The sequence below is a fragment of the Manis javanica genome, chromosome 13, assembly GCF_040802235.1.
Source record: "Manis javanica isolate MJ-LG chromosome 13, MJ_LKY, whole genome shotgun sequence".
Classification (NCBI taxonomy): domain Eukaryota; kingdom Metazoa; phylum Chordata; class Mammalia; order Pholidota; family Manidae; genus Manis; species Manis javanica.
In genome coordinates, this window is record NC_133168.1 from 57,622,388 (window position 1) to 57,647,365 (window position 24,978).

Consider the following 24,978-nt stretch of genomic DNA (forward strand, 5'->3'; position numbering starts at 1 on the left):
GTCACTGTTTTTCTTGGGATTTGGTTGATGAAAAACAATTTGTAAGCTTCATTGTTGAGATACTCAGATTTGAAATTTTTGACTTTGAATAAATCAGTTGTCCTCATAATTATTTTTTAATGTTCCATGAGATGTGTGATCAAAAGATGACTTGGAAGAACTTTTAAAGAATTAATTTGCCATGTTTTTCTCTTGACATGTTTAGAAATATTTAGAATTCATTTGGAATATACTCATATATACATTTGTACATATTTACATATTTTAATAGAATTGATACTTAATACAGTAAATTCTAAGGCAGAATGAGAAATTTCTAGATATTTTGGTAACATTTTTATAAGTGGTATATATTTTTTTCCTTCTAGTTTAGAAACGAATAGTTCTGAGTCTTTGAGTGGCCAATACTATAAAATTATATCTGTGTCCCACAAAAGTTAGAAATTGGAAAAGGAATGAACGTCTAGTTGTGATTCACTGGCTTAATATAGCACTGGGGGTCCATAACGTTGAGTTTCCTTAGCAGTAGAAAATTTTATGAAATACAGGTAACCCTTAAACAATAAAGGGATTAGGGGCACTGACCCTCCCACAAAATCTGTGTATAACTTGATTCTCCTGTTGGGGAAGAAGAAATTTCCTCTACCCCTCAAGGTGCTTCTACCTAGTCTAAAAAAAAGTTGACATGGGACAGAAAAAAAACATTTAATTACATAGGTATGGGGAACTCATAGACATGGATTCCAAAGTTAGGGACATTGAAGTAAGTCATCCTGAACTAAGGAGAAGGGGGCAGGGGTCTGGGACTTCCAAGGAAAAGGGAAGCAATTCACAGGAATATAAAAGAGTAAGTGTTTGATAAATATTTGATGGGCCACATAGAAACAGTGAGACACAGAAAGGAATTTTGACAGACTCAGCCACATTCCTCTCTTTTTACCACACCTAGTTCACATTATAATGTAGTTGTCGATGGTGACAGCTCTCTTCCTGGAGCACTTCTTCTAGGTCTTTTTATGATATTGTAGGGCTAAAGGGGAAAGGTCAAAGTTTCTTTCTGACTTAGGCCTTGATTATGTATAGCTCACATGTTGCAAGGGCAAATTTGGGGGCAGCCTGCCCTTGGCACCTACACCCCCAAAACTAGCCTACTGTTGACCAGAAGCCCTGCTAATAACAAAAACAGTCAACTAACACATATTTTGTATGTTCATGTATTATACACTGTATTCTTACAATAAAGTAAACTAAAAAAAAGAATGTTGCTTCAAGTGGTCACAAATCTCCAAAAACTTTTTCCAAGTTATTCATTGAAAAAATCCATGTATAAGTGTTTTGTTTAAGGGTCAACTGTATTCTCTTGGAAACAAGTCATACTATAGTGTAACTCCAGGGGGAAAATCCCAGGGCAAAATACCTTTGAACCGAAGTCAGTCAAAGAGAGAAACAGAGTGGAAGAAACCCATTTATTGCTTATAAGCAGTCGTCCACTTCTGTTTGCCTGTGCCTCTTGCAACCTGGCTGCAGAAAAAGGGGACCCCACCCAACCTCTACGGTCCAGATATACCCTCTCTTGCCCTGGTAATTACCTATTGATATGGAGATGGCCTACTTCTCTCCACCCCTTGGAAACACTTATTGATAGGAAGATACACTAAGGCCAGGTGAGAGATTCTGGAAATACTGCAGTTTTACCCACATACAGCAAGCTGTGTTGACTGTGTATATGTGATGAACTTCTGGACCAGGACAGAGACATGATTCTTGAGTTTAGTTTTCATTTTTCCTGAGGTACATACAAGACTTATACATACCCTCTCTTTTGACAAGTCTGTCCTTGTTGCAACAGATTCTGTAACTTAACTTGTTTGTGTTGATGCAGCATTTCAGAAATAGGCTGATATGTCCCCCAGGCAGAAAGCTTTTTTTTTTCTCCTCAGATCGCGGCAAAGTGACTGCCAGGGTGGGTGGAATAGCAATAAAGCATTTTCCTAGATTTATTTTGAAGGCAAGGCAAGGGAGCAGAAAGAGTATATTTTTCGAGGAGTTCAGCAGGGCAGAAAACCATATGGAAAACAAAGGAGTGTAAGGACTTAGTTTGGGGTATGGATAGGGTAGGGAAATGAATTTAGCTACATTATTGTGGGATTTTATTGCTTTATATACAGTATTTTTAAAGTGTTGAGAGTTGGTGTGTTGAGAGCTCCAGACGGAGGGGATTCCCAGCTCTGGGCAAGTTCACTATGGATTTGATGAGACCTAATAAGGACAGAGGGATGTTGCAGGTGAAAAGGGGCTCATACCACGTTTTATTCTCACTGCAGTAGGTTGAGTTCTGGAATTCTGTCTGCCTTGTCTCTGCCCCTGGTTCATCCTCTGCTCCCCTCTCTCCTTCCCTCTGTCCCTAGAATGGGGAGGAACTCTTAGTGTCAATACTGGCAGTAATAGCTTATTATCAATGGGTACAAGCATGCCCCTCTGCTGCAGCCTAAGTATTACCTCATTGCATGTATACAGTTGGCGAGATTAGGATCAGGTGAGAATTTTGGCCATGGAATTTCCATTTTCCATGGTCCACAGTGTGTGGACCCTGTCCATTGACCCAAACCAGGTCAGGCAAAGCAGGCTGAGCTTCTGTTTCTCAATGTCATTGCTTTTTCTCCTGCCCAGTTCCATAGTCTTATACTGATAAAATGGTGTTTCTTTATATTCTTTCCAAGGAAAATTGCTTTATTCTCTCTAATTATTTTACTTGTGACTTTTTTTTTTAATTTAGCAGTTCTATCAGCTAGAGTAGATTTACCATATTGTCTGTCTTTGTTTTTAAGGAGTGCAAAAATTGGGAGTCAGGAAACCTTTATATTATAATTGAGTTTAAGCAATTCTTTAACTTGGTTTTCCCTGTACCTAGTTTTAAAGAAAGTCTGAGAATTAGTATGGGTATTGAACATTGTGAATAAGCTTTTGGGTTAACCAAATCATAGTAAGTAGTTCTATAATTTTGAATAAGACACTATTCCAAATTGTAGAACTACTTGTTATGAGCTGGTTACACAAAGCTGTTGGTCACTGCCTCTTATTACTAGATGGTTCTATGTTCTTTTTAAAATTTTTCCCCCTACCAAAGCTTTTTAATTTTTTTTATTATTTTTATTTTGGTATATCATAATCTACAATTACATGAGGAACATTATATTTACTAGACTCCCCCCATCACCAAGTCCTGTCCATTACATACCCCATTACAGTCACTGTCCATCAGCATAGTAAGATGCCATAGAATCACTACTTGTCTTCTCTGTGTTGTACAACCCTCCCCGTGCCCCCCCGATACATTGTCTGCTAATAATAATGCCCCCCCTCCTTTTTTTTCCCCTTATCTCTCCCTTCCCTCCCATCCTCCCCAGTCCCTTTCTGTTTGGTAACTGTTAGTCCATTCTTGGGTTCTGTGAGTCTGCTGCTGTTTTGTTCCTTCAGTTTTTTTCTTTGTTCTTATACTCCACAGATGAGTGAAATCATTTGATACTTGTCTTTTTCCACCTAGCTTATTTCACTGAGCATAATACCCTCTAGCTCCATCCATGTTGTTGCAAATGGTAGGATTTGGTTTCTTCTTATGGCTGAATAATATTCCATTGTGTACATGTACCACATCTTTATCCATCCATCTACTGATAGACCCTTAGGTGGCTTCCATTTCTTGGCTAATGTAAATAGTGCTGTGATAAACATAGGGGTGCATATGTCTTTTTGAAACTGATGCTCCTGCATTTTTAGGGTAAATTCCTAAGAGTGGAATTCCTGGGTCAAATGGTATTTCTATTTTGAGTTTTTTGAGGAACCTCCATACTGCTTTCCACAATGGTTGAACTAATTTACATTCCCACCAGCAGTGTAGGAGGGTTCCCCTTTCTCTACAACCTGCTAACATTTGTTGCTGTTTGTCTTTTGGAAGGTGGCGATCCTTACTGGTGTGAGGTGATATCTCATTGTGGTTTTAATTTGCATTTCTCTGATGACAAGCGATGTGGAGCATCTTTTCATGTGCTTGTTGGCCATCTGAATTTCTTCTTTGGAGAACTGTCTGTTCAGCTCCTCTGCCCATTTTTTAATTGGATTATTTACTTTTTGTTTGTTGAGGTGCGTGAGCTCTTTATATATTATCGGATCTGTCATTTATGAATATATTCTCCCATACTGTAGAATGCCTTTTTGTTCTATTGGTGGTATCTTTGCTGTCCAGAAGCTTTTCAGCTTGATATAGTCCCACTTGTTCATTTTTGCTTTTGTTTCTCTTGCCCAGGGAGATAATGTTCATGAAGAAGTTGCTCATGTTTATGTCCAAGAGATTTTTGCCTATGTTTTTTTCTAAGAGTTATATGTTTTCATGACTTACATTCAGGTCTTTGATCCATTTCAAATTTACTTTTGTGTATGGGGTTAGACAATGATCCAGTTTCATTTTCTTGCATGTAGCTGTCCAGTTTTGCCAACAGCAGCTGTTGAAGAGGCTGTCATTTCCCCATTGTATGTCCATGGCTCCTTTATCGTATATTAATTGACACTGGCTCTATGTTCTTTATTAATCTGTGTGCAGTATGTGTGGGAATGGAAGAGGGAAGGTCACCTACTAGTTGAATGACTTTGGGCTGATCACCAAAGGATCCAGAAATATTTGTAGAATTTGAACTGAGGAATTGCCATATTTCTATTTTGTGGAACTTTGGCATTTTTAAGAAACATTGTGGAAAAACTGTGAAATCATTAACTTTATCCTGATATTTAGCCTTAACCATGCATATTTTTGGTCCGTGTCCTTTTGGATCTTGACCTGGCCTCTGTTAGGCAAGGAAATAAGAATTTTGTACTTTATAGTTATTATCAATATAGATTTCTTACTGATATCAGAGTGTTGGAGTCAGAATGGAAATGAAAAAAATAGGTAAAATAGAAGCCTATAGCTTTCTATTTAGTTGGCTGTGAGGCTGGGTAGGCTGGTGGGAGTAAAAGCCTTGTGTTTTAACCCTACTCTAAGCATAAAAATGTGTTTAATTGAATGTAATTGCCATGTACTCAATTTGCTGTCCACTTTGGAACAGTCTCACAGATGAAAATTACATGAGGGAGGATTAACTAAATCAGAGGTTAAGACAGATATGCTTAAGTGAGTTTATGGTAGTTCCTATACTAATTAAAACAATTTGACAAAATATTTTTGTATTAGCTTCCTTTTATGTATAGGACTTGGTGTCTTTTTTATTTAGTAGAGAAAAGTTTCTCAAAATATTTAAAAATTAATTTAAAAACCTTTTTGGTTTTTACTTAAAAATACTAGTTAATCAATAAATGCTTTTTAAATACCTAGTGAATCTGTGGTGTGATGTGGGGCACCAGTGGGCTGCAGGTATCCTTACCAGTCTGTGTCCACCCTTCCTCTTCTAATCTGCTTTCTGCCCTATAGCCACAGGGAGGCGTCATGGCTGGAGCAGAGGCTTCCTGCAGCCGCCTAATGGATGATCAGGTGAAAAGGCCATACTGGAGCCTAATTGTGGAACTCCTTGTATAAATCCAGAGGAAGGGCTTGGTGCTTGAGTCTGGCAGTTTCTGAAGGCTGATCTGAGGTGGTGATCAAACATTTTTGCATGTGTATCCCCTAAAAGAATTTGGGAAAAACAGTTCCTTTTGCACATTGAAAATTGTCACACCCAGTTGTATAAAGATTTAAATAAATGCAGAAGGTACGGTTTCCAGTTAATTGCAAACATTGTCACTTAATGAGTTTAAACAAAATCCAAATATCATAGTAATTTGATAACCATTATCAGCCATCAGCCATTCAAAAAATAGTCATAAATTTTGTATTTTCTATTTCTATTCAACTCTCACCCAGAATTTGATTATAAGACTGAGTATTGTCCTCCTTCAATGTCTTTTGTTGACCATTCATATTCATTCTTGATAGCAAAACCAATTTATGTAGCAATTTAATTTATATAGCAACAAAATATGAATATAAACTTAAATTTATATTAAGAAGCACTTCTGGAATGACCAAATAAGGAACTCTAGAAATCTGCTTCTCCATAAAAGCAATGAGAACACTGTCAGAAATGATCAATATCAACTTTTCAGAACTCTAGAAATTAACCAAAGGGTGCACTAATCCTAGGAGTGTTCATTCAAGGGAAATGACTGAATTATAGTAAGAAGAGTGAATTTTGTTGTATTTTAACTTACTACATTCCCACTCCCTATCCCAGGCTCCCTGATAGCTTTAAAACAAGCAGCCTAGTAGTCACTGCAGGGGGAAGAACAGGTTGGGAGCTTCCCCCAAAGCCCTGGTCCCTGAGAACTGTCACTATTTTTGATTGGAAGTTCCTTGGTAAAGCCTCGTTCATAAAGTTTGTTTTTATTTGACTTTATTCAGAGATTTCCCAGTGGAAAAGCACATTCTTAGGGTGACTGTTGAAAGCAGCAGCAATTATTTAACATTGCAGCTGCCTGTGGCAGTGATGCTAGTTGGGGCAAATAAAAGATTGGCCAAAAAACTTAAAATTTTGGGAAGAGATGTACATAGGGGACTTTGAAAAGCTCTGTTGTGTTCCTGGTGCTCCAGAAGACATGCACAGGGGCAGGGCTGCACACATGTCCAGGAAAGACCTGTGGGGGCCCTCATTCTCACCTCTGGCTGACCTTGAGGCTCTGCACACGCAGGAAGTAAAGGCTAACGCAGAGTTGTAAACTGCTGAAATGTTGAAGATGTTCCCCAATACACATGCAGAGCCTCTTGGCAAAGGGTGGGAAGACTTCTTGATTCAAGGCACTTAAGAAGTCTGTCCAGTTATTAGCTGACCACTAAGTTGACTAAGCAGAGACTTCAGTGTCTGCACATGACAAATAAACACAGACTTTATAGAATTAATCCAGGAAAATCACTAAGCAAACATCAATAAAAACAACATCAACACCATGTCCGGTGAGGGGAGGGAATCTGATTTTCAGAGTTGCTACCATATGTTGTTTCAAGTGTCCAGTTTTCACCAGCAGAAAAGTGTACTCAAAGAGTGTGCAAAGTATGGCTTAGGATCTTATCATTTGTATCCCTGATGTTAAATTCTGCACTGGGCACAAAACAGGTGTTCAAAAACATTTGAATTGACTTGCATTGATTAGCAGCTGGTCATAATTAGCTGATTTTCAGAGACTCCATGTTTTTTCTTCTGTCTGTAGTGAGCATTTAACCCTAAGACAGACCCCTAGAACAGGGTCCTTATTAAACAATGGCTATTAAAAAAAGCCATATATTTGTCCAAATGAGTGTTCATTAGTATCCTAGAAAGTTTGAAGGCTCTTTATTTAGGCAGTTGTGTAACAGTAAACCTGATAAGAAAACTGACTTATTCAGAGACTGGCTCACTCTTAAATGTTTCCTGTATGACGTTTATCTTTATAATTTTGAGTTTTTAAAGCATTTTGAGAATATGACTATTATACTTTTTTGCCGGTGTCCAGATCTCCGTACAGTCAAGTACTCACTTGTACAAGTACTGATGTACAGTCACTTGACAAGTACTGATGTACAGTCAAGTACTCACGTTAGCCTGTATATGACTACTGTGATGGTTCAAAGGATTTTGGTGTGTCAGAGGTAGTAAATTGGTGTTAAGTCTACTTATGCTGATAAAAGAAAATCTGGCCTCAAATCTATAATATTTTCAGGTGACAAACTTACACCATTTTCATAATTAATTGTGATGATGGAAGAAGTTCCAGGTTGTTGTGTACTGTATTGATGTTCCCTGATTCATTCTAGAAGCAGAAAAAAGAAAACTGGAAATGCTGATATCATCACATCTGTACACAGGGTGTTATCAATATTTCCTGCTTTTGAATACTCATTTGTGTATATTTTTCTATATTTTTCATTCTTTTTTTACTGCAGCATCTGTAAAAAGATGAAGTAAACCTGCTGGACTGGCCAGCTTCAGCATCCTGTATTGCTGTAAGGAGGGGATGCTGGCCGAATTTGTACTGATGCTGAGCAGAGGCAAGAGCTGATTCGTATCCTAGAGAATGTGGTCAGAATTCCAGTTGGTGATGACTGATTCCTGCAGTGGTTAATGCTGACTCGCCAACTTGCAGAGAGTGACATGACAAAGGACAACCCAGAAAGTAAACAGTTGTTTACTAGCAATTGTAAACAAGGCCGGAAATGACTTGGGTTCGCAGTGATCATGAGGTTAAAATTCAACTGTTAAAGACCTTGGTTAGCAAGTTCTTTTGAGGACTAGTTTGGGTTTATAAGAAATTGAAGGCCTTTGTCTTTTCTACTCTTTGTTTCATAGTTTTCTGTTTGCAAATGTCTAAGAATATAATAAGGAGTTTTGGGTTTTCTCCGGTAGAGCATGTGAAAGTAAAATGCATGGGTCTTTTTCACTGGAAATAATACTGCAAATAGAGTAGATATGTATGTGTGTATATAAAATTACAGGGATATAAAGTTATATCTGTAGTTATTCATGAATAAGCTCATGAGTATGTATGCCTAATTTCAATTGGCACCTGTTATAGACATATTTTTTCTTATAATTCTTATATATGAGTACATGTACCTATGATTATTTTACCAATGGATATGACTTTTTATTAGGACAAGTTGCTGTTGTAATTGCTAATGCTGCTTATAATTAAGGCTAGGTAACTACAATGATCTATTATTGTTGCTGTGAAGTTGTTGTACTGATGTTTCTTAGGTAGCCATCCTAAGAACATGAAATCAGTTGGAGTCTTGTATTTGTCAGTGGTGATGTGGTCCAGCAGCAGGTTCAGATTATGTGACCACATCTCTATCACTTGTCGTTTCTCAGTTCATTGATCTTTTCTCTGCCTCTCTGCTATAGATCCAAGTCTATAGGTAAATATGGGACTCTTCTTTGAAGATTTGCCAGAAAGGAATTCCCAGGTTTGATAGGTGAGGGAAAGAAGGGAAGAAGGGGAAGTAAAGATGATGCTATTGAAAAGAGCTAAGTGGAGACCATGCTGGGGGCACCCAAGGATGACGGTGTCCTGAGGACTCTAGGTTTCGGGAGTTGGAGCCAAGGAGATAGGACCCCTTGGGAGATGACAAGGCAGGTTAGAATTGGGAGGAAGCAGGGGCCACTTCACTGTGTCTTAGTTTCACCAGAGAGGCTGGGAGCAAATTGGGGGTGCAGGGAGCACGTGCATGGATGAGGTGAGGCAAGGAGAACTGAAGGGGCTGGTTGGCTAGCAGAGCCCTGAACGACAGGAGCCAGGCCTAAGTTGTGTCCAAGAGAGAAGCCAGGTGAGATGGGAATAGGTAGAAACCTGGGTATGAAGAGTGAAGTCTGAAGCTGCAGGGCTGAGCCAAGGGGAAGTGGAGGAGAGGTGTGAAACGGATGAGGTGAGTCTCTCCAGGACCAAGAGCTCTTGTGTTTGGCAGTGGGGTGCTTCTCTCAGGAGCAAAGCACAGGGCATGGCCAAGAGGGTAGCCATTCCTAAAAGGTGCTGTGTTTGTGGGACTCCTGGAGCCAGTGGGTCAGCACTGGCCTCCCCTCTCACTTTGAACCCTTCTCTGGTCAACTTTGGAAAGAGAGGAGGGAGGGGAGAACCTTGGCACCCATCAAGTACAGACTTTAGTACGTATGAGGCAAAACTGATTTGAAATTTATGAGAGGAGGTGGTGAATGTTTTGTTTTCATCATTTATACCCTCCTTCTTCCAAAAATAAAGTGGCTTTCAAAATACATGTAATACTATAAGAGAAGTAATAAGGAAGTGAGAGTATTAGTAATAGGGATAATACCCTTAGGAAAAGTATTGGATATCTGAGTCATTACAAGAGATAGGTCACAAATTTGGCTTCCACCTTTCTGGCACAGGGGGGCAAGAGCCAAAACAGTGGCAGTGGTGTGCTCTGCAGTGTCCATCAGATTAAAAACAAATCAAAACAGTCACTTAGTCATGTAAAGATGTTGTAAAATACTGAACAATGTCCATGCCAATAACCTTTATAAATAAAACAAATTTATTAGGCCAGCACACATCATTAAAAGCAGTCTTTCCAGTGAATGAAGCGATATGGTCCAGGTAACCAGCTCTGTGACACCTGGTTTAACTGAGGGATAGCTTTCATCTCGCGTGGGAGTCACACACCCAAATGCCTCCAGGGCCTGACATGAATAAGCATGTGTTGGGGGCTGGGGCTGATGGGTGGGTGGGAGTATACTTGGTGCACCCATAAAACATTTGGATTTACATTTCATAACAAAAAACCCTGTACTGATTTGATAAGACACATTGCAGTCCAGCTACTTCACTGGAACTCTGTCTAGAGGAATGTGTGTACATCATCTATGAATCCTTTGTTAAAAACATTAATTTCAGTTGAGGTTTTTTTTGGAAGACACTGAAGAGCAGTGAGTTATAGGTTGTATTCTCTGACAGGCACCTGGTTTGCAAATGACCCATGTTGCCAGTTAATCATGCAGCCGTATGTTTTACCTGCTGGACAGACTAGGGAGGAGGTAAAGCCATTTGTCTTCTCAGCTGAGGCCTTTGGGAATTGTAGGGGAGGAAAACTTCCTTCTTCCCTTCCAGGTTCTTTGGCTGGTCTAGTAATTAAATTGACTTAAGAGACATTAACAGGAGAAAAACAAAGTTATGTACATGCAGGAGCCCCACAAAGACATGAGAGGCTCTCTGACAGCAGTTGAGGCTTATAAGCCATCCCGAGCTAAGAGGTTAGGAGTCTGGGATTTCGGGGAGGAAGACAAGTCCCAGGAAGGTGGGAAGAGCAGGGGTTTGACATGCCTTGCAGAGAAGTCTTTCTTACATAAGGCTTCTTGAGTTTGCTGAGACTTATTTGTCTTCAGCTCAAAATAATCTGCCCACCGCAGTGGCACATTCTTGGGGAGCCTGCCCTAGGTCCAGAGGGGAGGGGCAGGTATAGGGAGGGGACCTACCCCACTGTGTCCTTTGGTCCCTAGGCACCATTTTGGGCCCACCAAGAGAGAAGAAATAGGGGGAGGCTATTTTGGATACACTGTTCTATAACTGAGGTGTATGTAGATATTACATATAAAAACTATGATTTAGGAGTGTTGATTATGGCCACATTTTGAATATTTGTGTGGCAAAGGGGAGGACATTGGCAAGGATAATCAAAATCAAGTTCTGTAGGGTTTCAGAGGAGCAAGGAAAATGCTTCAAAATTTGAATATAGTACTGAAGTATCGTCAAAGTCTTTTCTCTAGTCTAAAAATGGGATAGTTTAGTAACTGGGCAGTTTCTCTGTAGTTATATATATGCACATACTCATGCATGTACACATATACTTAATCTAGAGTTATATTCCCAATTTGTGATATTGAGATTTGGTTCTGAGGGCTCCCGGATTTACCTCTCCTTTAGGGTGAGTTTGTTCAGAACATGTAATGCTAGGGTGCTGTGTATGTAGTTCCCAGTGATCCAGCCACCTTCAACATGGGAGTTTCCAGGAGAAAAGGCAGCCTGCTAATTTACTTCCTACTGTAGTATGATCCCATTATATACAGATTGAATTATGCAGATTTCATCTAATGACACATACTATTAGTAAAAGCTTTATATTATGTGCAAAATTTCAGTGGATACATTCCCCCAGATTATGCATTACACTATCTTGTATTTTCAAAGCCAGCAGGTCAACTCTATTGTAAAAATGCTTTGTTTCCCAGTGGCATCACCTTTTCTTGTAAATCCTTGGCAGTATTACATGAACTCCTGTTGTTTGTAGAACTTCTTCAAGGATTTTGGTGACATTTGTGTCATTACTTCAAAATGAACTGTTACAATTTCCACCTTTATTATGGCTTTAGGAATATCCAAGTGTGCTGTTGCTGGTGCTGAGAAACATTCTGAAAATCAGTAACTTTGGAACAGATATGTGATAACACACATGCTGTCCATTTATGAGCTACAACTGAGAAATATTAGAAATAATGCTGAAATTAAAAAGCACCAATAAAACAAGTACACACCACAGTGACTGCAGATTTATGTGCTGTGAAGACGTATTTCCCACAGCCTTCCCCCAGACTGGGATAATCAGTCTTGAATTATGTAAATTCTTTGAGGAATATATCCCATGAATCAAATGCAGCCATGCTTTATGAATCCCTATTACCTAGGCTTGGAAAAGATAACTTAGGTTGAAAAATACATATAGCAAAGTGTTTATTTGTCTGACATTTGAGTGGAGCACCTTTAAGGGGTTAGAAGAGAATTTTGCTTTTAGTTCTTTCAAACTTGTCAGTAAATATTCAGTGAATTATTTTATGTGTGCCATTCTGTAGGGAAGAAGTACATTTCTTACACTTATTTATGTGCGGAGGAGGGGTAACGGTCACTTCCTGGTTGTAGCTTTGCTCTAGATGCATGCATTCAAAGTCCTTTGGTTTTCACATCAGATAATATAAAGTGATAAGGCTTTTAATAATAATTGCTTATATTTGAATGGTGCTTATTGTATGCCAGACACTGCCTTAATAACTCCTTTAATTCTCTTGGCAACCTTTTCAGGTAGGTACTATTATTTCTGCCTTTTTACAGGGGAGAAAGCAGAAGCACAGGGTGGTTAAGTTACTTGCCAAAGATTGTAAAACTGATTAGTTGTAGAGCTGAGAGTCCAATCCAGGCTGGCTGGCTCTGGAGTCTGTAATCTCAGTCACCATGCTCTGTGGCTCCTCAGGAAGCTGGAGATGATCCTCTGGTCCACAACTTCCTGCCCTGAGGGGAACTTGCTCTGCAAACCAGGGGATGTGTTCCCACCTAGGAAGAATTACTATGTGGAAAAGAGCCCTGTCATAAAATAGTGGTTAAGAAACCCTAAAATCTGCGTTTGGTTAACTGGATATCCAAGGAGGGTAGAATAGATTCCGGTAAGTTTGAGGAAATGAAGGTGAGGGCCAGGCTCTGCCCTGAAAGAGAAGTCCCGGTTGAGTCTGGAAGACCTGGTGAGCGCCCAGCTTGCCGAGCGAGCGAGCAGCCTGGCTGTGCTCCGCAGGGCTTCCCCCGCCCTCCTGCCTCCAGCCGCCAGCACTGCAGTCACTGCAGAGTGTGAAATCTGACTGGGCCCTGCCTTCTTTCAACGAGACATGTGTTAAAACACTTAGTACAATTTTCACAGTAGTGGGTTCACGAGGATGACTGTGACCAGGTCCTACCATAGGTTTTGCCTTAGAAAGCCTCATCTGACTGCAGGAGACCCTCCTCAACCCCCTACCCCAAACTCCCCACCTGCCTGCGATGCTTAAAACTATTTTAAGAGGGGTGAAAACATTTAATTTCACAGTTAAAAAGCAGAAAATGACAATTTATGGGGCTCCTGTTAGTGTGGATGAGTTTGCCAAGGGGTTCGTGTTTGTTGGGTGGCCAGTGTAAATGACTGCTGCCAGATTGTCCCTGTTTCACAGGTGGGGGAGCACAGAGGCCTGCCGTTGGGGAGGCCTTGGGATGAGAAGGCTGGGAGAGTGACAGACTTTGTCCAGCTGAGGTCAGCCTAGTTACCTCATTGTCCACACTTGAAACTGCTTGGGTTTTGGCCAGAATGAGGTGATTAGTTTCACTTGAGCAGGGATAATTAGAAGCCAAATACTGAATATTTGATGATGAAGCTGTAAAAACAGGCATTGGAGGATTTGGCTACATTTTTTAAAACAGTGCTGACTCTGCACAAAGGACCATTTTCCCATATTGCTTGTTAGCCCAGCTATCATATCTTAAGACTAGTGTCCCAAGGGCTTCACTGAATGTGGGATTCCCTTCTCCCCTCTCCTGTTCAAGGTTTAGTTGTATCAGATCAATCTGTATTTTGTTTATACCATTGTTGGATTGCTCTTCTTAAGAGCTAGGGGTTTTATAAATTTAGAGATAGCTTTCTGGAAGCAATCAAATACGTGTCTATAACCTATTTTGTTACAGGTGTGATTTCGAATGCCGTCAGTGCTACTTCTTCGAGTTACAAAATCTTTCCCTGTATGTTTCCTTATATGTTGTAAGACTTAGGAGATTGAGCCATGACATTATTCATTTATTTACTTAACTTTCTATTGTGTGTCCAAAATATTAGAAAAAGTGTGAGATTGTGAGATGTATTGGAGCAGTTTGCATTTAGGTGGGAAGCCAGGTACACAGATACAAAGTTATGGTAGAGGTATCATAGAAGACTTTCTGTGGAATTTTATGGTGGACAAAGTGCTTCCACATATATTTGATGAGAGGCAAGTATTTTTATCCTCACTTTACGGAAGGGGGAACTGAGGAAACTTGGTCATGTCAAACTAGTCAGTAGCAGAACTGGCATCTTCTCTTATTCCCAGCTGCCTTCCTAGTGTGGAGACTGGGAGGGAGAGAAGTTTGAACCAAGCCTTGAAGGACCTCCCGTCTTTGACTGCAGAGGCCAGCCTACCGTGGCTCCATCAGAAGGCTGTGTGTTTGGTGTAAAAGCCTTGTCAGAAGTCTTCACAGTGGTCCTAAGGCTCACCCTGTCACCCTATTCCCTGGAGCCTTGCCTCAGGCTGGAGGTGTGTGGCACATAGTATTTGGTGTGAAACAAGCCCTTGGCTTAGATTTGTTTTTGAGGCTTAGCCATGAGGCCACATCCATCAGTGGCTGAGAGGTGAGTGGGCAGGACTTGCAAGTTGAAGTAGGGGCTCTTCACTGAAGAGTACTGGAGGGTAGAAAGCAGGACACAGTGGTTATGATGATTGTAGACAGTGTTGGGGGACAGGGACGTGGAGCTACACTACCTCCTCTGTGATCCAGGCCTGAACTTCCAGTAGTACTCCCAGCACTATTTGCTGATCTTTCCACATCCAAAGACCTGGTCTGTAAGAAATGGCTCAGTATTGGTTAAATGATACATTTCCAGCTCTTTATGGAAATATATAAACAGGATTTTCTCTCTCAGTCTACCTTCCTTTAATGTGAAAATACTTTTAAAAGAGATACCAAGGAACCTTAGCATTGAAATTTTTACATCTTGGATGCTGTGAATGCAGAGATACAGTTAGGCTGTTCTTTAATTTGGTTTCATTAGTCCTGGGTTAATATTGATTTGATTACTGCCCTCACATTTCAGAGATATTCCCTTCAAGGCTATTCTTCTGAAGGACTGAAGATAAAAGCAACTGAACTTTGTTTAATTGACAGATTAACATTTTAAAGGATATTAAAGGTCACAGCCCAGGTGACTGCAGTAAATTTATTGTTTACGAACCATTTTTCTGCTGCTTTGCAGTGTACTTCAGTGCATTTAGGTTTTTCTGTCTGGGATTACAGCTCTCTCCCCCTTCTGTTCTGCTTGTCATGTGTGGGTTTCATGGGCCAGTGTCGTCTTAATGCAGCTCTGCTCAGCATCAGATGTGCAAGGTCTGAGCCCAGTTGTGCCAAGACCACAAAGATGATTAAGAGGCGTCCTCTCCTTAGTCATCATCTGGTAGGGATCATTATGGGGACTTAAGTAGGTTCAGACCAGACCAGGATGGGGGCAGGTTGGGGGAGCAGGTCAAGATGCAGGGGAAGAAGGTGGTCCTGGTGAAATTGGTGTCTGGAGGTTGGCCTTGAAGAATGGGGGGAAGAGGAGGTTTACGGTGTGCTGGGCCCTGCTCTAAGTGCCACCTGTGTATTGGTGTTATTTCATCCTTATAACAATGCTGTAAGGTAAATTCAGTTGTTGTCTGCATTTTATGAAGGAAACTGACACAGTTAAGTTTCTTGTCCAGCGCACAGCTCATAAGGGATTCAGGGATTCCAACTCGGGCAGTCTGGCTGCAGAGTCCATGCTGTGAATTGTTACACTAGGGGAGTGAGGTTTGGACAAATGAAGACTGAGGATGGGGACTCCCAGGAGGTAGATGGGGAAGCCACAGATCAGAGGCCCAGAGGTAGACATTTTGTAAGGCCATTTTGCTGAGGCCCTGGAATCCCTCACTGAGGCGATGATTGTAACATGGGAGAGTCATAGGCTTTATGAGTCCCCTCACCTGTACTGTTTGGAGGCATGTTGTGTGTGTAGTTCAGCGGGCAGTGCTGAGGCTGTGAAAGTTTCTGAGTAGGGAAATTGCATAGCTGTTGCTTCTCCTACATCTTCAAGCTACCCTGAGGTTTGGCATTTATTCCCGCACTTGATGAATATGCTTAGGTTCAGCCTTTGCTGTCCTCTGCCCATTCTTTTTCCTTCCTTCTGCAGTTACACTTCTGGAAAGAGGCTTTCTGAAGGGTCATCTGTCTGTACTATTTCCACTTCTTCACCTCACCATCCACTCCTCACCACTCACTTCTCACCTGTCCCCTGTCATCCCACTGGAACTGTCCTTACTGAGGTGGCACTGACTGGCTAACTGATCATTCTGGTGAGGACTTTCAGTATTTGTTCCATAGTTCCCAATGAGGGCAGTCCCCCTCCCTCATGGGGAGAGGATTATCTGGCAGTGTCTGCAGACTTTTTGGGGTAACACATTGGAGGTGGGTGGCATCCTGGCATCTTGCTGGGATGCTCCTGAACATCTTAGAGTACACAGGACAGCTGCCACAACACAGAATTATCCAGCCCCAAATGTCAGCAGAGCAGAGGCTGAGAAACACTGGCCTCACCTGGCACTCTGGGACATACCACAGTCCGCGTTGTCGTAACTTGCTTGACTGCCGTGACGATAATTCTCTTCTGACTTGTCTTCCAGTGAATTCTCATTTCATTCCTTACCAATCTCTGTGGAGGGCTCTTCTCCCCCAGCCCTTTAATGTTGTTTCCTAGGTTTCTTTTCCACTCTTCACGTTCCTGTTGGGCTAGCTCATTAGTCCAGGTGCATTTCTGGGTGCGCACCTCCATCTGTATTCACGGCTCCAGCTCTCTTTTGGGCTCCAGTCATGTCTTCCTCCACCTCAGTGGTACACAGGCACTTCAATTCAGCAGGTCTTAAATAGGGCCAACCTGAAGTCTTCTTCCATCCAAACCTGCCCCCAGCTTCGCTGCCCACCTGCCTCCAGCGCTGAGAGTCAGCCTGTGCTGTTGTTGCCCTAGCTCAGGCACTAATCATGCCCCCATCCCCCTGCCCCCGGATTACTGCATCCCCCCCCATCTTTCAGCCAGCCCTCCCTCCATTTAGCTTCACTTCCTGCACTGCCACCAGGCCGAGCTTTCTGAAACAACAACTCTTGACGGAGGGGTTCTGGGGCTTACAGTCCTCATTTAGCTTCTCGACTGTAACAGATACAGTGTAAACTGAGCTTGGCATGTGGAACCTTCACCCTCAAGCTCAGTGGTTCCCACCTAGAAGTAGTAGTACTGCTCTCCAAAGGGGCCTTTGGAAAATGATATGGATGTTGAAGTAACAGGAATCCAGTGGAACTCCAGTCTCCATAAATGCTGTTTATTCTTAAGAAATGGGTTTTACTTTGTGTCACCAGGCTCTGGGAAACTGCTTTGGCCTTTCGGATGCTCTGTAAATGGGGTAGATCTTGGTGTCCCTGCTTTCTGTCCTGATAGCTGTAGACGCACTCTGTTTTCTTTTTCTGCTTAATGTCCTGGCAGTGTGATTCTGTGCAGACAATTAGTTTGACCAAACATCCCTGCCATTAAGTATTAGGCTATTCTAGAAGACAGTGGGGATGAGAAAAGACTTTTCTAGCTTCTCTGTGGCCTTCAGGATGACCTAAACCCTGTGACGAAGGGCTTTGAAGGCCCTCTTAGAGCTACTGCCTGAACTGATTGATTCAGTAGCTTCGTTCTAGTTCCTAGTTTCCTGGAGTGATTCATTTTTCAAAGAACCTTGGAGCTGCCCCTCCTTATACCCATGTCTTAGAACCTCATACTACACTGTTGCAAGTAATATGGACTTTCTGAAGCTTATTGGTGTGTTTTTCAGCAGATAACAAATATCAAAATATAAATTCCCTTGGCATAACATCATACCAGGAGAAAATGGTGGATGTTTTCTGATCCTGTCTGGCTTAATTCCAGGGGTGGGAATTTGACACCAGAGTATATTGTATTTTGGGCATGAATGGACTAATACCAATGGTAGCTTTGAGCTCTGACTTGGTTTTGGCTGGATCCCACCTCCTGTGTGCTGAATCTCTGTCTTTTTGTGTTTCTCCCCAGAAGCCCCATGTGCCACCCCCCTGATCTGCAGCTTCGGGAGGCCCGTTGACCTGGAGAAGGACGACTACCAGAAGGTGGTGTGCAACAATGAGCACTGCCCGTACAGTGCGTGGATGCACCTGCAGTGCTTCTATGAGTGGGAGAGCAGCATCCTGGTCCAGTTCAACTGCATCGGCCGTGCGCGCAGCTGGAACGAGAAGCAGTGCCGCCAGAATATGTGGACCAAGAAGGGCTACGACCTGGCCTTTCGCTTCTGCTCCTGCCGCTGTGGACAGGGTCACCTTAAGAAGGACACAGACTGGTATCAGGTGAAGCGGATGCAGGATGAGAAAAAGAAGAAGTCAGGGTCAGAGAAAAACACAGGGAGGCCCCCAGGCGAGGCAGTGGAGGACGCCGCCTCCACAAAAAAGTGCAGGCCACTGAACAAGCCCCAGAAAGGCCTGAACCACGACCTGCCCCGCCGGCACTCCATGGACCGGCAGAACTCCCAGGAGAAGGCGGTCAGCGCCGTGCCGTACGGGGCGCGCTCCCCCTGTGGCTCCCCCGGCCAGTCGCCGCCCTCTGGCTACTCCATCCTCTCACCGGCCCACTTCAGCGGCCCCCGCTCCTCCAGATACCTCGGAGAATTCTTAAAGAACGCCATCCACCTTGAGCCTCACAAAAAGGCCCTGGCCGGGGGGCACGTGTTCAGAAACGCCCACTTTGATTACAGCCCGGCTGGGTTGTCGGTTCACAGGGGGGGCCACTTTGACGCGCCCGTGCAGTTCCTGCGGCGGTTGGACCTCTCCGAGCTGCTCGCTCACATCCCCAGGCATAAGTTGAACACTTTCCACGTTCGGATGGAAGACGATGCGCAAATGGGACAGGGCGAGGATCTGCGGAAGTTCATCCTTGCGGCCCTCAGTGCCAGCCACAGAAATGTTGTAAACTGTGCCCTGTGCCACCGTGCGCTGCCGGTGTTCGAGCAGTTCCCGCTGGTGGACGGCACTCTGTTTCTGAGCCCGTCCAGACACGATGAGATCGAATACGATGTTCCCTGTCACCTCCAAGGTACAGGTGTTAAGTCACCTTGCCTGCATTCTGTTTTGTTGAAAGCCCGAAAGCAAAGGATCACTCTGTTCTGCCTTAGTTTTAACTGATGGTGCTTTTGTTCTGGTCTGGTGCTAGGTGGTATTTGAATATTTCAGCCTTACCCAATGAGGTGGTGGGGGTGATGGTTTCTTTTCACTCTGATGTCACTATACCAAGTACAGCTGTCCCGGTGGGTCATTTTATGTTTTTTTTTCTGCTGTAATTTGGAGAGAGAATTCCTGGTGTATAGTTTTCCATAATTGGGAGGAAATTTAGAGAGGGAATTGCATGATCATGTCACTTGCTGTAAATAGTTGTCTTTGAAACCTGTGCTAATGTGCCTAGCAAGCTGTGTATTCCTTTGATCCCTGTAAACTTAGAGTGAGGGCAAGTAGGGGTGAGAGAAGACCAAGGTGTTTTTAGATGAGCTGAACTCATCTTGAAATTTCCCAAAGGTGAGCCTGCCTTGATAGGAGCAAAAGGGAGATGGACGATTATTGAGAGCTCAGCCATTGCCCTGGTGGTAAAGGGTGAGGAGCTTCTTGGGTGCTGTGGATGACCTTCAAGGACTTGTGGACATGTCAGCCATGACTTATAATGCCAGGGGTGTAGTAAGTACAAGTGAGAAATCTGACAGTTCATGTACAATTGTTGAATTTATTGTTGTAAAGGTGGGATACATGACCTGTATCATGTATGTTTATAACTTCAGGTGTGCTTAAAAAAGCTTATAGTAAAAGTGATTATCCCCATCTGTCTTCTCTCCTTCAACCCCTGCTGTCTCAATTTCCAGAGACAAGCACTCTTTGATTCTAACTGTTCAGGTATTTACCAGCATAAATTTAAAACTGCCTTCTTCCTTTCCAATTCTAGGTATTATCTGTTAACTCTTTTTTTTTAAAATTTTTTATTAAGGTATGATTAAGGGGGAAGTGACTGCATCCCCCAATGCAGTCACTGTCCATCAGTGCAGTAAGTTGCCAGAGATCCACTATGTCCCTTCTCTGTGATACACTGTTCTCCCCGTGATCCTCCATACCATGTGTACTAAACATAATACCCCTCAGTCCCCTTCTCCCTCCCTCCCCACCCACCCTTCCACACCCCTCCCCTTTGGTAACCACTAGTTCATTCTTGGAGTCTCTGAGTCTGCTGCCATTTTGTTCCTTCAGTTTTGCCTCACTGTTATACTCCACAAATGAGGGAAATCATTTGGCATTTGTCTTTCTCCATCTGGCTTATTTCACTGAGCATAATGTTCTCCAGCTCCATCCATGTTGTTGCAAATGGTAGGATTTGTTTCTTTCTTATGGCTGCATAGAATTGCATTGTATATATGTACCACCTCTTCTTTATCCATTCATCTGCTGATGGACACTTAGGTTGCCTCCATATCTTGGCTATTGTAAAAAGTGCTGCAATAAACATAAGGGTGCATATGTCTTCTTGAGTCTGAGAAGTTGTATTCTTTGGGTAAATTCCAACGAGTGGGATTCCCAGGTCAAATGGTATTTCTATTTCTAGTTTTTTGAGGAACCTCCATATTGCTTTCCACAATGGTTGAACTAGCTTACATTCCCACCAGCAGTGTAGGAGGGTACCCTTTTCTCTGCATCCTCGCCAACATTTGTTCTTAGTCTAAGGATGCTGGCTATCCTTACTGGTGTGAGGTGATATCTCATTGTGGTTTTAATTTGCATTTCCCTGATGATTAGTGATGTGGAGCATCTTTTCATGTGTCTGTTGGCCATCTGAATTTCTTCTTTGGAGAACCGTCTCTTTATATCCTCTGCCCATTTGTTAATCAGGTTATTTGCATTTTGGGTGCTGAGGTGTGTAAGTTCTTTATATATTTTGGATGTTAACCCCTTGTCGGATATGTCATTTATAAATATATTCTCCCATACTGTAGGATGCCTTTTTGTTTTGTTGATGATGTCCTTTGCCTTACAAAGATTTTTAGTTTGATGTAGTCCCATGAGTTCATTTTTTCTTTTGTTTCCTTTTCTTGAGGATGTGGGTTCAGGAAGAAGTTTGCTCATGCTTGTATTCAGGAGATGTTTGCATATGTTGTCTTCTAAGAGTTTTATAGTTTCATGACTTACATTCAAGTCTTTAATCCATTTCGAGTTTACTTTTGTGTATGGGGTTAAACAATAATCCAGTGTCATTCTCTTGCATGTAGCTGTCCAGTTTTGCCAACACCAGCTGTAAGGGGCTGTCATTTCCCCATTGTATGTCCATGGCTCCTTTATCATATATTAATTGACCATATATGGTTGGGTTTATATCAGGGCTCTCTAGTCTGTTCCATTGGTCTATGGGTCTCTTCTTGTGTCAATACCAAACTGTCTTGATTACTGTGGCTTTGTAGTAGAGCTTGAAGTTGGGGAGTGTAATTCCCCCTGCTTTATTCTTCCTTCTCAGGATTGCTTTGGCTGTTTGAGGTCTTTTGTGGTTCCATATGAATTTTAGGATGCTTTTCTCTAGTTCGTTGAAGAATGCTGAGGAATTGCATTGAATTTATAGATTTCTTTAGCAGGATGGCCATTTTGACAATATTAATTCTTCCTATCCATGAGCACAGGATGTGTTTCCATTTATTGGTATCTTCTTTAATTTCTCTCATGAGTGTCTTATAGTTTTCAGAGTATGGGTCTTTCACTTCCTTGGTTTTACCTGTTAACTCTTAAGGTGGACTGTTGATTGTTGCATCTTCCTGTTTCTAGGAGAATAATGTATCACAATTCTTGGTTAAATTCTTAATGTTTTTGCTGTTATGATTATGTCAAAATTTAGTGTTCAGCCAAAAAGTATAGGTATGTTTCCTAAGTAGAGTGCAGTATATTCTGAGACACCTTTTATTTTTATTCACATTAGTAATTGTTTCACATTCTCATTTGCTTAGCCTTTTTTTCAAAACTTTGGCTGGTGGTTCTCACTCTTCAGCAGCTCCACAAACCACTTTTCAAAAATATTTCCACATACATGTCAGACATTTTATGAGTTGTTTTTTTAAAGAAATTTCCCTCATGGAGCCTTTCATCTGCCTGTTCCTGTCTGTCCAGGTACATTCAGTGCCTGCTATACCACAGAGCTGCCCTTCTAGGAATTCTTTAATTGCTTTTCTATTTTTTTCTCCTGTTTTCTAGATCCTGTATTTTCTTATTTCTTGGTAACATTTCCAGAAACTTTCTGAGGAAGGGAGCATGGGAATAGATGTTTTGAAACTTTGAAAGTCTGATAATATCTTGATTCTGTCTTCACACTTGATTGCAGTTCAGCTGGGTGTAGTCCTCAAGTTGGAAGTATTTTCCCCTTAGAATTCTGAAGGCATTTCTTCACAGTGAAGAATTTTAAGATTTTCTCTTTATTCCTAGTATTCTAAAGTTTCACCATGATAAGGGTCTTCTTTTTTTCATTTATTATGTAGGGTGCTTTTTTGGCTTTTTGACTTTGTAAACTTACAGTCTTCAGTTTGGGAAAACTTTCTTAAGATTTACTTATTTGATGATTTCCTCCCATTTTCATTTTTTAAAAAGCACTGTGGAACTGTTAGGTATTGGGCCTCTTAGATCCTTTTTTTTTTTTTCCAGATAAGAAGATCCTTTATTATGTGTATTTTGGCCCTATTGTTCATCTCTTTATCTTTATTCTGCTTTCTGAAAGATTTCCTTGACTTTATATTCTAATATTTTTACTGAGTTTAAGGTTTCCTGTTCTCATAATTTCCATGAGCTTTTTTTTAATAGTGTCCTGTTCTTGTTTTATGGATGCAGTTTCTTGTCTTCTCTTTGCTACAGGGGAAGGGAGCTGAAGTTGCAGGGAGTGGTCGTTTTCATTTTCTAGAGTTCCACCTAATCCTTTATGTCTTTCTGCCTTTGTTGTAAGGGAAACCACTCCAAAACTTAGTGGTTTTAGTAGATGATTCATGATTTCTCACAATTCTGTGGGTTGGTTGGTTAGGTTGGCCTCTAACGTGTCTCAGTTGGCAGACTGGATGGCCTTGGGAGTCTGAGCTAGAATGGCTCATCCCTGTTCTTTAGAGTCTTTTATTTTTCTGTAGGCTAGCCTGGGTGTTCTGATGTGGCGTTCTCAGGACAGCATTCACAGGGTGAGAGTGGCTGCTGCAAGCTCTCTTTCTCCAGAGACGTAAGGTTGGAACTGAGTAACATCGCTTCTGTTACATTCTATTCTTCAAAGTAGGTTGTAAGACTAGCTCAGATTCAGGGGATGATTAAATGGACTCTGCTTCTTGATGGAAAAAGTTACACAGAATGTATGGTTGCTTATGTATCCCACTATTTTCCTTTCAGCATCTCATCTCACTCTTGCCTGCGCTTTTTCTCCAGTTTCAGAGCTGAACCATTTACCTTTCCTGTATCCAGTTCTGACTAACTGTTTTGGTTCAGGTTTGCAAGGACCTGAGTTCTGTGCAAGATGGCGTTTGTGTTTTGTTTCTTGTTCTTAATGCTGCTTGAGGATAATTTTAGAGGGAAGTAGGTGGAACAAATTTACTTCATTTTAAAACTAGAAATACTCTTTATGAAGATGCATGTGAGACAAGGGTGCATGGTACATGAGAGTAGTGTTATTCTTTTCTATTCATCTTGGTCAAATTGTGTTCATAGAATCTATTCATCAACCAATCAAGCTTAGGAACTTCTTACATGTGCTAGGTATTATCGGTCCTTGCCTTTCGTCAGTTTGTAATCTTCGAATGTAAGATGCTTTTATAAAAATGTAACTCACTTTACCAGGCCTCAGGCTCTAGTACCTCTTGTGGAATTCAGTAGCACCTGGATATTACGTACATGAAGCATTTTATAACTTTCCAGGAGGAAGGGGCCCCTCTGGCTGGGGTAGTTAGAGGAGGCATTGTGAAGGCAAAAGTCCTTTTTTTCCTTCAGCAAGGGTAAGCAGAGGGTCTAGTCCCATCAGGTCATTGTTGATAAGGAGAGGGAACAATATAAGCAAAAGACTGGTGGTTAAAAAGACAAGGTCAGCAGACAGAAGTGAGAGAACCGGTGAGAACAGTTTGTTTGGAGCAGAGATTCTAGAGTGGAAAATGAGTAGGGTGGGTGGAGAACAGATTGTGGGTCTGTTCAAGCCACCGTAAAGAGCTTTTCCATGTTCTTTATGAATTGAAGGGTCAAAATATTATTTAAAAATAGACGGTCACTTAGGGGAAAAGTTGTCTGATGGGGTGGGTCCTACATACAGAGAGTTGGTATTTGTCTCTTATCTCCTTCCAGTCTAGGTGGAAGGAGGTAAGAGACTGCTAGGCAGTAACAGTAGGAACTGAAAGATGGGAATATCTGCAAGGATTATTTTAAATGAAAAATTAAAGTTTTGGGGATACCTTGACTGTAGAGGATGAAGATGAGACCCTGTTGGCTCTCTTTGGTTCTAGAACAGATAAATGATACTGTCATGGACCTAAGATCAAGAAAAGGACCTGATCTTGGGAGGAGGATGTGAGAACATTGGTGTGAACTGGGTTTGAAGAGATTTTGGGATATTTGTGTGGAGATGTCTGTCTAGCAAGCACTGTTAGAAAGAAGCATTTGGGATAAGCACTGGTGAGCTTGTTTTATGACAGTGGTGGCTAAAATCTTAAGAGTGGAAGAGCTCTTGAATGGGAGAGAAGAGAAAGAAAAGGAAGACTATACTATATGACAGATTCCCAAGACCAAATCTTGAGGGTACCTGTTAGGGAGAAAGGTGAAAATTAGGTAGGCCTGAGA

The 24,978-nt window shown here is 41.8% G+C and overlaps 1 protein-coding gene across 2 annotated transcripts in view; it reads left to right on the forward strand.

Annotated features, from left to right (window-relative positions):
* The window catches only part of HECA (hdc homolog, cell cycle regulator), a 47,110-nt gene that overhangs the window by 13,344 nt on the left and 8,788 nt on the right, over positions 1-24,978 (forward strand). The window contains exons 1-2 of one of the 2 annotated variants that reach the window (XM_073219675.1): positions 7,919-8,172; positions 18,161-19,210. In XM_073219675.1, the coding sequence (XP_073075776.1) occupies positions 8,121-8,172; positions 18,161-19,210 (1,102 nt within the window). In that variant the 5' untranslated portion in view covers positions 7,919-8,120. Of the gene's footprint in view, positions 1-7,918; positions 8,173-18,160; positions 19,211-24,978 lie in introns of those variants that run through there. The other variant, XM_037022033.2, reaches the window with a different exon arrangement.